The following is a 12,874-nucleotide window of genomic DNA, read 5'->3' on the forward strand; positions in this document are numbered from 1 at the left end:
AAAAAAAAGAATGCTGCAACAGGGACGCCTGGGTGGCTCAGTGGGTTGAGGCCTCTGCCTTCAGCGTGGGTCATGATCCCAGGGTCCTGGGATCGAGCCCTGCATCGGGCTCTCTGCTCAGCAGGGAGCCTGCTTCCTCCTCTCTCTCGGCCTGCCTCTCTGCCTACTTGTGATCTTTTAAAAAAAAAAAAAAAAAAAAGAATGCCGCAACAAAACAGTAACCTGAAGTAAACTGGAAATTATTGGGATTTTCTGCTAAGCATCTTCTCAGAAGATGTTTCATTTGGTTAGAAAAGCAACATATATTCACTGTAAAAAATGTTCTTCTCATTAACAAAAATATAAAGAATATAAAAAAAAATCTGTAAGGGTCAGACAGAAATTTTATCATTTTAGATACAGAGACATTTTTCTATGTAGCTAATGTATAAACTTCCCTTCTGTAATTTACACACTTAAGAATGGGATTACATTACTTAAAATTCTGTAAAACATGAATTTTGTTCTAAAGTAAATGTCAGAAACCAAAAAACTTCAATAAAAAAATAGAAAATAGCTTCTATTTATTTTAGAGTACTAAAATTCTTATTACTCAGATAAGAATATTAGGTACTTCAAACCACCAAGATTGCATCTTTCTCCTTGAGTTTTAACTGTCAAAAGTCTAGCAGACTAAGGAGTTCCCTCAGGTGAAAAGCCACAAAAACAGACATCTCACTCAGAGTTGTTCCCTTTTTTTATGTTTCCTTCTAGTTTCTTCCTGGTTTTGGTCACTCACTAATATTTTCAAATAGTTCATTGGTTTTTTCTTTTTTTTAATATTTTGTCTAGAGCTTATAATTGCAATATGTAGGGATGCCTGAGTGGCTCAGATGGTTAGGCATCTGCCTTTGGCTCAGGTCCTGATCCCAGAGTCCTGGGATTGAGCCCCGAATCAGGCTCCCTGCTTGGCAGGGAGTCTGCTTCTACCTCTCTTTCTCCCCACTGTTCCCCCTGCTTGTGTTCTCTCACTCTCTGTCAAATAAATAAATAAAGTCTTTAAAAAAATAAATAAATAACTGCAGGGGTGCCTGGGTGGCTCAGTGGGTTAAAGCCTCTGCCTTTGGCTCAGGTCATGATCCCAGGGTCCTGGGATCGAGCCCCACCTGCATTGGGCTCTCTGCTCCACAGGGAGACTGCTTCCCTCTCTCTCTGCCTGCCTCTCTGCCTACTTGTGATCACTGTCTGTCAAATAAATAAACAAAATCTTTAAAAAAAAAAAAAAACTGCAATATGCAGGAGGTTTAGTATAATAGAAACTACTCTGCTATTACCAAAGTACTGAAATCAGCTCCATCTCTGTAGCCAATACACTATGCCATAGTATATTGTACTTTTCTCTTAAGCCTCATACTCCTATGATCAGATTTCTTCTAAACATTTCTTCCTGAATGACCCAAAAACAGCTCCAACTCGAAATATTTAAAAGTTAAGTTTATTAACCATGTCCTCTCCATTCTTACCAACCCCTCTGGCCACACAGTCATCACCACCAAGCCTGCATTTTTAAAAACTCTATTCACGTGTGAATGGCAACTACATCCTGTTGCAAGAGAAACAAACTTGAGACACCTCCAATTCCCCATTTCTCTCACCCAATTAATCATCAAGACATACTGATTTTACCACCGAAGAAGCTCTTATCTGTCTTCTTCCTTATATTTCTACTGCAATTCCACTGTCCTGGTATTATATTACCTCCTCCATAAAGCCTTCCCTAAGCCTAAGCAGAGTTAGGGATTCCACCTTTCTAAGAGCATAGCAGTATTCTTTTGTAAGACTTACTTTGCATGTTTGTCTCCTTGCTAAATTTTAAGTTGTGTGAAGGTAAAAAAGATGTCTTTCCATGTTTCTATTTCCAACACTGGTTCTCCATGTGGACATTACCTATGTTTTACAGGGCACTCTGAGTGTTCTGTTGTCACAAAAATTGAGAATACCACAGAGATTTAAAGGGATGAGCCAGTGAATGCTAAACATACTGCAAGATGCATGACAGTCTGTCTGCACACACACAAACTGTCTTGTATTCCATGTCTTTCAAATGTCCCATAGACACTAAGTAAATAAAAAGCCACTATCTGAATCTCTAACTTAATTCCATTTTATAATTAAAACCAAATTCTAAATCATTTACATATATTTTAAACTTATCAGAATAGAAATCAGTGAATGATTCTATCTTTTTTTGTTTTTCATGCCATTAGTAAGAGCTGTTGGCATTCTGAAAAATCCACATTTCTAATAACAAAACTACTTGCAGTATTTGAGTAATGAATGTGTTTTACCTATAAAACACACCTACATCACCAGGCTTCTTCCTTCTTTCCTTTTTCCCTCCTTTCTACCGTTTATTTGTTTATTTGTTGTATTTATTAGGTATGTAAATGTATTATTTTTGTATGTGTCATTTTTATTTAAGAATAGTAAATGACACAGGGTAAGCTCAGTATTAAGCTATAAATTTATGACAAAAACTGGGGGAAAAGAAATTATTTAAATTGATAGGTTTATTTTCTACATTGATGCAAAAATTGAATGTTTTAATTGATGAATAAAAAATAGAACTATAATTATTTCCTAATTTACATGGTAAATCTAAACTTTTAAATTTTTAAATTTAAACTACTTCAATTATAATTCTCAGTTACATTTAGTTATATTTCTTAGTTACATTTTTTTCTTTTTAGAAATAGGGAAGGAGTCTAACTATATATATCTATACAGATACCTATATAGATACATATCTATAGCTATATATTACACACATGCATATATATTGATTCACTGAATCCCTAAAGAATGTGGCCTATTCATTCATATATTAATATCCTGTTAATCAACTGATGAGATTAAATTAACCACCAAAGTTAAAAAAAAAAAGTTACCAAATCACTTCTATCCAGATTTAGTTTTTTTGTTTGTGTCCGTGTCACATGCCCCAACTTTTTGGTTAGAATCTGGCCTATGACAAGGATTTAAAAATTAAAGGACAAGAATTGATTTACAGGGGCGCCTGGGTGGCTCAGCGGGTTAAAGCCTCTGCCTTCGGCTCAGGTCATGGTCCCAGGGTCCTGGGATCGAGCCCCACATCGGGCTCTCTGCTCAGCGGGGAGCCTGCTTCCTCCTTTCTCTCTGCCTGCCTCTCTGCCTACTTGTATCTGTCAAATAAGTAAATAAAATCTTAAAAAAAAAAAAAAAAAGAATTCATTTACACTTAAAGAATAAATGATACCAGGTACTAAAATTTCACTTCCACTCAGTCTTCCCTCATCTTTTCTCCTCTATGAGTAAACTCCAGCCTTTCTTATCACAGACCAGTTTATTCTACAGTTAAGGATGTTTTCTATGCTGTAATGAGCAATAATACAAAACCTTACAAGAAAGAATTCAGGGACGCCTGGGTGGCTCAGTGGGTTAAGCCACTGCCTTTGGCTCAGGTCATGATCCTGGGGTCCTGGGATTGAGTCCCGCATCGGGCTCCTTGCTCAGCAGGGAGCCTGCTTCTTCCTCTCTCTCTGCCTGCCTCTCTGCCTGCTTGTGTATACTCTCTCTCTCTGACAAATAAATAAAATCTTTAAAAAAAAAAAAAAGAAAGAATTCAGAATATTCTGGTTTAAGTACCCAACTCCTAGAATAAGACAGGTAAGGGGAAATTGTAGTTTGGTAATCGTCCTTAAGAAATATGTACTACAACATTCATTTTTACCTAGTACCATAATTTTATATTTTATACCTTTTTATTGAAGTATAACTGATATACAATATTTATGTAAGTTTCAGGTATACAACATAGTGATTCAACATTTATATACATTTCAAACTCATCACCACAATAAGTGCAATTGCCATCTGTTACCTTACAAAGTTATTAAAATACTATTAACTATATTCTCTATGCTATACTTTGTAACTCTGTAACTTCTTTATAAATTGAGGTTTGTATCTCTTAATCCCCTTCACCTATTTTGCTTATCTCACCCACCCCACTGGCAACCACCAGCAGGTTCTCTGTATTTATGAGTCTGTTCCCATTTTATTTTTTCATTTATTTTTTAATAAACTACATACAAGGGAAATCATATGATATTTCTCTTTCCCTGACTTATTTCATCAGCGTAATACCCTCTAGGTCCACCCATGTTGCCACAAATGGTAAGTAAGATTCATTCTTTCTTAGGGCTAAGTAATGTTCAAGTTTGTGTGTGTATGGAGAGAGAGAGAGAGAGAGAGAGAGAGCGCATATTTTCTTTATCCATTCATCTACTGATGGGACACTTAGTTGTTTCCGTATCTTGGCTAATATAAATGATGCAATGAACACAGGAGTGCATATATCTTTTCGAATTAGTGTTTTCAATCAGCTAAATACTCGGAAGTGGAATTGCTGATCATATGGTATTTTTATTTGTAATTTTTTGAGTAATCAACTGTTTTCCATAGTGTACCAATTTCCATTCCCACCAACAGGAACAAGAGTTCTTTTCTCCACATCCTAACAAACACTCATTTTTTTGTTTTGTTTTGTTTTCTGACTACCATTCTGATGGGGGGTGAGGTGGTATCTCACTGTAGTTTTGATTTGCATTTCCCTGATGATTAGTGATGTTGAGCTTCTTTTCATGTGTCTGTTGGCCCTGTATGCTTCTTTTAAAAATGTCCATTCAGATTCTCCATTCATTTTTTAATCAGATTGTTTTATTGGTATAGAGTTGTAGGAGTTCTTTATGTATCTTGGATATAAAGCCCTTATTGGACATACATCCCCCCATTCAGTAGGTTGCATTTTTGTTTTGCTGATGGTTTCCTTTGCTATGCAAAAGCTTTTCAGTATGATGTAGTCCCAACTGCTTATTTTTGTTTTTGTTGCCCTTGTGTGAGGAGGCAGATCAAAAAAAATATTATTAAGACACATGTCAAAGAGCATAAACCTATGTTTTCTTTCAGGAGTTTTATGGTTTCAGGTCTTACACTTAGGTCTTTAATCCATTTTGAGTTTATTTTTGTGTATGGTGTAAGAAAGTGGTCCAGTTTCATTCTTTTACAGTTTTCCCACACCACTGAAATCCCACACCAGATGAAACAGTCTTTACTCCATTTTATGTTTTGCCACCGGTGTCATAGATTAATTGACCAAATAAGTGTGAGTTTATTTCTGGGCTCTCTGTCCTCTTTCATTGATCTATGTGTCTCTTTTTGTGCCATTACCATACTGTTTTGATTACTACAACTTTGCAGTATAGTTTGAAATCCAGAAGTGTATAGTATAGGTTGAAATACCTCTAGCTTTATTCTTTTTTTCCTCAAGACTGCTTTGACTATTCAGAGTATTTTGTGGTTCCATAAAAATTTTAGTGTTATTGGCTCTGTGAAAATTGCTACTGGTATTCTAATAGAAATTGCAGTGAAATCTGTAGATTGCTTTGGAAAGTATGGACATTTTAACAATGTTAATTCTTCCAATCCATGAGCATGGTATATCTCTCCATTGTGTCTTCTTCCATTTCTTTCATCAATGTCTTACAGTTTTCAGTGAACAGGTCTTTCACTTTATTGGTAAAATTTACTCGTAGGTATTTTATTCTTTTTGATGCAACTGTAAATGGAATTGTTTTCTTAATTTCTCTTTCTGCTATTTTGTTATTAATATATAGAAATGCAACAGATTTCAGTATATTAAGTTTATATCCTGTGATTTTACTGAATTTATTAGTTTGAACAGTTTTTTGATGGAATCTTTAATGCTATCTATGTATAGTACTATGTTATTTGTAAACAGAGTCTCACTTCTTAATAATTTGGATGCCTTTTATTTCTTTTCTTGTCTGATTGCTGTGGCTAGGACTTCCAAAACTATGTTGAATAAAAGTGGTAAGAGTAGACATCCTCATCTTATTCCTGATCTTAGAGGAATTGCTCTGTTTTTTACCACTGAGTATGATGTCAGCCATGGGTTTTTCATATATGGTCTTTATTAAGGTATGTTCCCTCTAAACTCACTTTGTTAAGTTTTTATCATAAATGGATGCTGAATTTTGTCAAATACTTTTTCTGCATCTATTGAAATGATCATATGGGTTTTACCCTTCCTTGTTAATATGGTGCATCATTGATTGATTTGCAAATATTGAACCATCCTTGCATCCCTTGAATAAATCCCACTTGAACATAATGAATGATTCTTTTAATGTATTTCTGAATGCAGTCCACTATTTTGTTGAGGATTTTTGCATCTATGTTCACCAAGGGTACTGGTCTATAGTTTCTATAGTTTTCTTTGTGTCTGGTTTTGGTATCAGGGTAACGTTAGCCTCACAGAATGTATTTGGAAGGTTTCATTACCCTTCGATTTTTTGGAACAGTTAGAGAAAAACAAGCATCAAGTCTTCCTTAAATGCCTGATGGAATTTTTTTTTAATTTTTTATTTTTTTAATTACCTTTCAGTGTATTAGAATTCATTGTTTATGCACCACACCCAGTGCACCATGCAATACGTGCCCTCCACAATACCCACCACCAGGCTGACCCAACTCCCCACCCCCCGCCCCCTCAAAACCCTCAGATTGTTTTTCAGAGTCCACAGTCTCTCATGGTTCATCTCCCCTTCCAATTTCCCTCAACTCCCTTCTCTTCTCCATCTCCCCAAGTCCTCCGTGTTATTTCTTATGCTCCACAAATAAGTGAAACCATATGATAATTGACTCTCTCTGCTTGACTTATTTCACTCAGCATAATCTCCTCCAGTCCCGTTCATGTTGATATAAAAGTTGGGTATTCATCCTTCCTGATGGAGGCATAATACTCCATAATGTATATGGACCACATCTTCCTTATCCATTCGTCGGCTGAAGGGCATCTTGGTTCTTTCCACAGTTTGGCGACCATGGCCATTGGTGCTATGAACACTGGGGTACAGATGGCCCTTCTTTTCACTACATCTATATCTTTGGGGTAAATACCCAGTAATGCTATTGCAGGGTCACAGGGAAGCTCTATTTTTAATTTCTTGAGGAATCTCCACACTGTTCTCCAAAGTGGCTGTACCAACTTGCATTCCCACCAACAGTGTAAGAGGGTTCCCCTTTCTCACATCCTCTCCAATACATGTTGTTTCCTGTCTTGTTAATTTTGGCCATTCTAACCGGTGTAAGGTGGTATCTCAATGTGGTTTTAATCTGAATCTCCCTGATGGCTAGTGATAATGAGCAATTTTTCATGTGTCTGATAGTTATTTGTATGTCTTCACTGGAGAAGTGTCTGTTCATGTCTTCTGCCCATTTTTTGACATGATTATCTGTTTTGTGTGTGTTGAGTTTGAGAAGTTCTTTTTAGATCCTGGATATCAGCCTTTTGTCTGTACTGTCATTTGCAAATATCTTCTCCCATTCTGTGGGTTGCCTCTTTGTTTTGTTGACTGTTTCCTTCGCTGTGCAGAAGCTTTTGATCTTGATGAAGTCCCAAAAGTTCATTTCGCTTTTGTTTTCTTTGCCTTTGGAGACATATCTTGAAAGAAGTTGCTGTGGCTGATATCGATGCCTGATAGAATTTAACTGTGAATCCATTTAGTCCTGGACTCTTGTTTGTTGGGAGTTTCTTGATTACCAAAATCAATTTCATTACTAGCAATTGTTCTGTTCAGATTTTCTATGTCTTCCTGATTCAGTTTTGGAACACTGTATGTTCCTAGGAATTTATACTTTTTCTAGGCTGTCCCATTTGTTGGTAATTTTTTGTAATAGTGTCTTATAAATAAGCCTTTGTATTCCTATTGAACCAGCTGTTACTTCTCATTCTTCATTTCTTATTTGGGTCCTCTCTCTTTTTCTTGATGCGTCTGGCTAAAGTTCTACCAATTTTGTCCATCTTTTCAAAGAACCAGCTCTTAGTTTCATCTATCTTTTCTAGTGTATTTTTAGTCGTTTCATTTATTTTTCCTCTGATCTTTATGACTTTCTTCTACTAACTATGGGCTTTGTTATTCTTTTTCTAGTTCTTTTAGGCATAAGGTTAGATTGTATATTTGAGATCTTCCTTGATTATTCAGGTATGCCTATATTTATATATGTTTTTGCTTTTGCTATGTTCCAAAGATTTTGGAATATTGTCTTTTTACTTATCCCCAGGTATTTCTTTTTTTCCTCAAGGTATTTTTTTTTCCTTCATTGACCCACTGCTTATTGGGTAGCATGTTGCTTACTCTCTATGTCTTTGTGTTTTTTCCTTCTAATTTATTTCTAGTTTTCTAATATTGTGCTTAGAAAAGATGCTTTATATGATTTTAATCTTCTTAAATTTACTGAGACTTGTTTTGTGGCCTAATATGTGACCCATCTTGTAAAATGTTCCATGTGCATTAAAAAAAAATGTGTACTTTGCTGTTTTTAGATGCTGTACATATTTACTTCAGTCCATCTGATCTAATGCCTCATTCAAAGTCACTATTTCTTTATTAATTTTCTATCTGGACAATCTATCCATTGATGTAAGTGGGATGTTAAAGTTCCCTACTATTACTGGATAACTGTCAATTTCTCCCTTTATGTCTGTTAATATCTGCTTTATACATTTAGAAGCTCCCATGCTAGATGCATATATATTTATAAATATTATATTCCTTTGCTAGACTGCTCCCTCCATCATTATGTTATGCCCTTCTCTGTCTTTTTTTACAGTCTTTGTTTCAACATCTATTGCGTCTGATACAAGTATTGTTACCCCAACTTTATTGATCAATTCCATTTGCATAGATAATCTTTTCTATCCCATCACTTTTGGGTTGTATGTGTCTTGTAGGCAGCATACAGATAGGTCTTGGTTTGTTTTTTTTAATCTATTCAATTATTTTTGAAATTTTTAAAATTTTGATGACTTTTGATTGAAAATTTAGTCCATGTACATTAATTATTGATAGGCATTATTACTGCCATTTCCATTGTTTTCTTGCTGTTTTTGTAATTCTTCTCTGTTCCTTTATTCTTTCTTGCTGTCTTCTCTTGTAATTTGATGACAATCTTCAGTTTTGTACTTGGATTCCTTTATTTTTTGTTTACCTATTACAGGTTTTAGTTTATGGGGGCTATAGGTCCATGTATAACACCCTATGTGTTAGTCATCTATTTTAAGTTAGGTCACTTAAGTTCAAACACATTCTAATTGTACTACATTTTTACCTCCCTCTCACCACGTATTATGTATCTGACACATTTTACATGTTTTTATTTTGTGTATCCCTTACCTAGTTATTGTAAATAGAGTTGATTTTACCACTTTTTTAACCTTCATGTTAGCTTTTAAAGTGACTGACATACTTCCTTTATTGTATGTTTGCTTTTACCAGTTGTAGGAGTGCTGACAATCCTGACTCCAGCAATGGCCCCCCATCTTGTTCGTATTTGCTTGATGACCTCTCTTGGGGCTACTTTAGAAATGTCTGCCAAGCCTGGGATGGAGGAAGCTTGCTTTGAGCGCCCATGAATCTGTTAGAGATGATGCAGTCTTTATCTTTCCTGATGCACAGATGGCACCACAAGGTCTAATTAAAAGGTTAGCTGTCAATTAAGTGCATGCTAACCCTTTGATCACATAATAATGCCCTTCTGCATACCTCTTGCTCTATAAAATCTATGGACTAAGGTCTAGACTTCGTGGAGGATAGCTGTACAGCACCTGGATCATCATGTGCTTCATCACCTCATCGGTAAACTACCCTGAATAAAACTCTGTAAACCATATGGAGTTGCCTTTTTTGCTTTCCAGTCTCAAAGTGTCTTCTCAGCTTGGGGAGTACTCTACTGTCCCTCCCCTATCTTCCAACACTAGTAAAATGTTTTATTTCATAAACTTTTTACTTCTAGTTATGGTTTTTTCTTTTCTGCATAAAGAAGTCACTTTTACATTTCCTATAAGGCTGATGCAGTGGTGATGAAGCCTCTAACTTTTGTTTGTCTGAGCAACTCTATTTCCCCAGTTCTGAATTATAACCTTGCTGGGTATTCTTGGTTGTAGGTTTTTTTCCTTTGAGCACATTAAATACACCAAGCCATTCCCTCTGGCTGCAAGTTTCTGCCAGAATTCAGTTGAGAGTCTTGTAGGTGTTCCCTCACATGTAAGTTGCTTTCCTCTTGCTGCTTTTAAAATTCTCTATAACTCTTGACATTTTAATTATTATATGTCTTGGTGTGGACATCTTTGGGTTCATCTTATTTGAGTTTATCTATGCTTCCTAAACCTGGATGTTTCTGTTTCTTTCTCCAGTTTAGAAAAGTTCTTAGCTGTTATTCCTTCAAATAAGTTTTCTGCCCCTTTCTAAGTCTCTTCTTCTGGGACCCCTATAATGCAAATTTAATACTTTTGATGTTGCCCCAGAAGTCTTTCACCCTATCTTATATAAAATTATTTTTCCTTTGATGCTCAACTGGGATGATTTCCAGTATTCTGTCTTCCAGATCACTGATCCATTCTTCTGCACCCTCTCCCCTAGTTGTTGATTCCCTCTCATATATTTTTCATTTAAGTTATTGTATTTTTCAGATCTGATTTTTTTTTTAATTTTCTATTTTTTTGTTGAAGTTCTGAGTTTATCCACTCTACTCCTAAGTTCAGTGAGCATCTTTATGACTATCACTTTTAACTCTATCAGGTAGATTCCTTTCCATTTAGTTATTTTCCTGAGATTTTTTTTTCTTGTTCTTTCATTTGGACATATTCCTGTCTCCTCATTTTGTCTGACTTTCTGCGTTTGTTTCCATGTATTAGATAGTAGTCAGCTACATCTCCTGATCTCAAAGGTAATAGCCTTATGTAGAAGGTGCCCTGTAGGGTCCAGAAGCACAATCCCCTCCTCCCCAAGTTACCCAAACTAGGTGCTCCAGGTATGTCCCATGTGTGTGCAGTGAACACCCTTCAGTTGTTGAATGAGCTCTAACTGCTTCATATTCCGATAGGCGGGGCTGCCCCCCAGGTCAACTTGTTGCAATGCCCAACCAGGACTATTATGGGTGCCCTGGTGGGAGGAGGTGGACCCTGGTGTGGCTGGCTGGCTTAAAGGCCCACCCGCGATGCTGTGGGTGTGCTAGTGGACATGACCAGTCCCCCAGGGCATGAGTCACTTTGGAAGGGCACCAGTCCCAGCCAAGGCTGCCCAGGGGATATGGCAAAGTGGGAGCAGTTTAAGAGAAGGTCCACCAGAGGGGTGGGTTGATTCTGCAGGAGAATGCCAGGGTGGGATGACTGGTGCTAGCAAGGTAAGTGGAGAATGTCAGAACTGGAGCCCATAAGCATTAAGCTACTAGCTGGGCTAAATAAGGGCAAGAAAATAGTGCCCATTAGTGTTTCTATTTCAAAAGAAAGTTCTTACAGATCCCTGCCCTTTCACTGTAAGCCCTAATATCAGTCAAAAAATATCCTTTATGTACATCTCAGGTGCTCTGGAAACTGCTGCCTCTGTGTTGGATCTGAGAGTATGTGAGATTGTGGACGGGACAACTTGGAGTATTGTCTCAGTTTCCTATAGCCTCCTGGTTGTCCCAGGGGTAAGCCCAACGATTTTCAAAGCTCCTGAAGTTAAGCTTTGCTGATTTTCAAAGCCAGACGTTGTGGAGTTCTCATTTTTCCTGTACAGATCTCCAGAGTTGGGGTACAACATAGTGCTTAAATTCCTTGGTTCTCAGGTAGGATCTCTGGGCCTATGATGTGGGTCACCAGACTAGGGATTTGGTTCCCAACCTGACCGTACCTCTGCCACACTTTACCTTTCTCGAGGTGATTCCCTTCCCCATCTTTTCTTTTTTTTTTAAGTAACCAGTATGCCCAACGTGGGACCTAAATTCACAAACCCGAGATTAAGAGTCGCTCTACCAACTAAACCAGCCAGACTCCCTGTGGCTTTTTCTTTTTATCTTTAGCTGTGCAAGAGCTGGTCTCTTAGTCTTCAAGTCTTTCTCAGTGAGAGTGCTTTTTTAGTAGTTGCAGTCTTGGTGTATCCGTGGGAGAGGTGAGCTCAGGACCTGCCCATACGCTGCCATCCTCCTATCAGTCTCAAATATTACACCTTTTAAAATGGCATCTAATTTTGATCTACACAATGAATTAAAGAATCAGTATACTATCTCAACATTAATTTTTTAAAGAGCTCTAAGAAAGGGTACTGTGATAACTGGTATATTACCTAAGCTGCAAAATATACTGAAAGGTATCTTTAACTTCCCATTTATTAAGTATATGTATGTCAACATGTTATTACACTTTTGTGAGAATCTAATCTATTAAACTTATAGTAAAATATATTAAGTCTTATCAATTTACCTCTTCTCTCTTTTCTCCTTCTTCCATTGAAGTAACATGGTCTGTGACATTGTCAATACAAGGTAAGTCAGAAGAAGAGATCACAGTTTCTTCAGGCTCTTGCATAAACAAAGGTTTTTCCTCTTGCTGGATCCATTCTTGATATACTTTTACCACTTTTCTCATAGCTGCTGCTTCACAAATCGGTAATAAAAATGCCTAGTGGGGAAAAAAAAAAGAGAACACACATAATAGTACATTTTACTTTGCCACAAACCACTAATACATATATTTTATGTTGTTATAAAGTATGATATAATTGATTTTTAAAGATATAAAGTCAACCAACCCATTGTCAGAAAAAGCCTTTTGTTTCCAAATAATTTGTAAATACGCTGACATATAAATACTTTCAGTAGGGTTGCCTGGCTGGTTCAGTCAGTAAAGCATGCAACTCTTGATCCCAGGGTCATGAGTTCAAGCCCCACAATGGATATAGAGATTACTTAAAAATAAAATCTTAGGAAAAAAAAATCAGAAATGCTTTTGGTA

General features: G+C 36.6%; 1 protein-coding gene across 4 annotated transcripts in view; it reads right to left on the reverse strand.

Moving 5' to 3' along the window:
* Positions 1–12,874, reverse strand: part of LOC111158948 (Ral GTPase activating protein catalytic alpha subunit 1) — a 246,811-nt gene that overhangs the window by 168,396 nt on the left and 65,541 nt on the right. For all 4 annotated transcript variants that reach the window (XM_022521311.1, XM_022521309.1, XM_022521306.1 and 1 more), the window contains exon 11: positions 12,344–12,541. In XM_022521311.1, coding sequence (XP_022377019.1) covers positions 12,344–12,541 — 198 coding nt within the window. The remainder of the gene's footprint in view (positions 1–12,343; positions 12,542–12,874) is intronic.

Source organism: Enhydra lutris, unplaced genomic scaffold (genome assembly GCF_002288905.1).
Source record: "Enhydra lutris kenyoni isolate GAN:26980312 unplaced genomic scaffold, ASM228890v2 scaffoldscaffold4, whole genome shotgun sequence".
NCBI classification, from domain to species: Eukaryota; Metazoa; Chordata; class Mammalia; order Carnivora; family Mustelidae; genus Enhydra; species Enhydra lutris.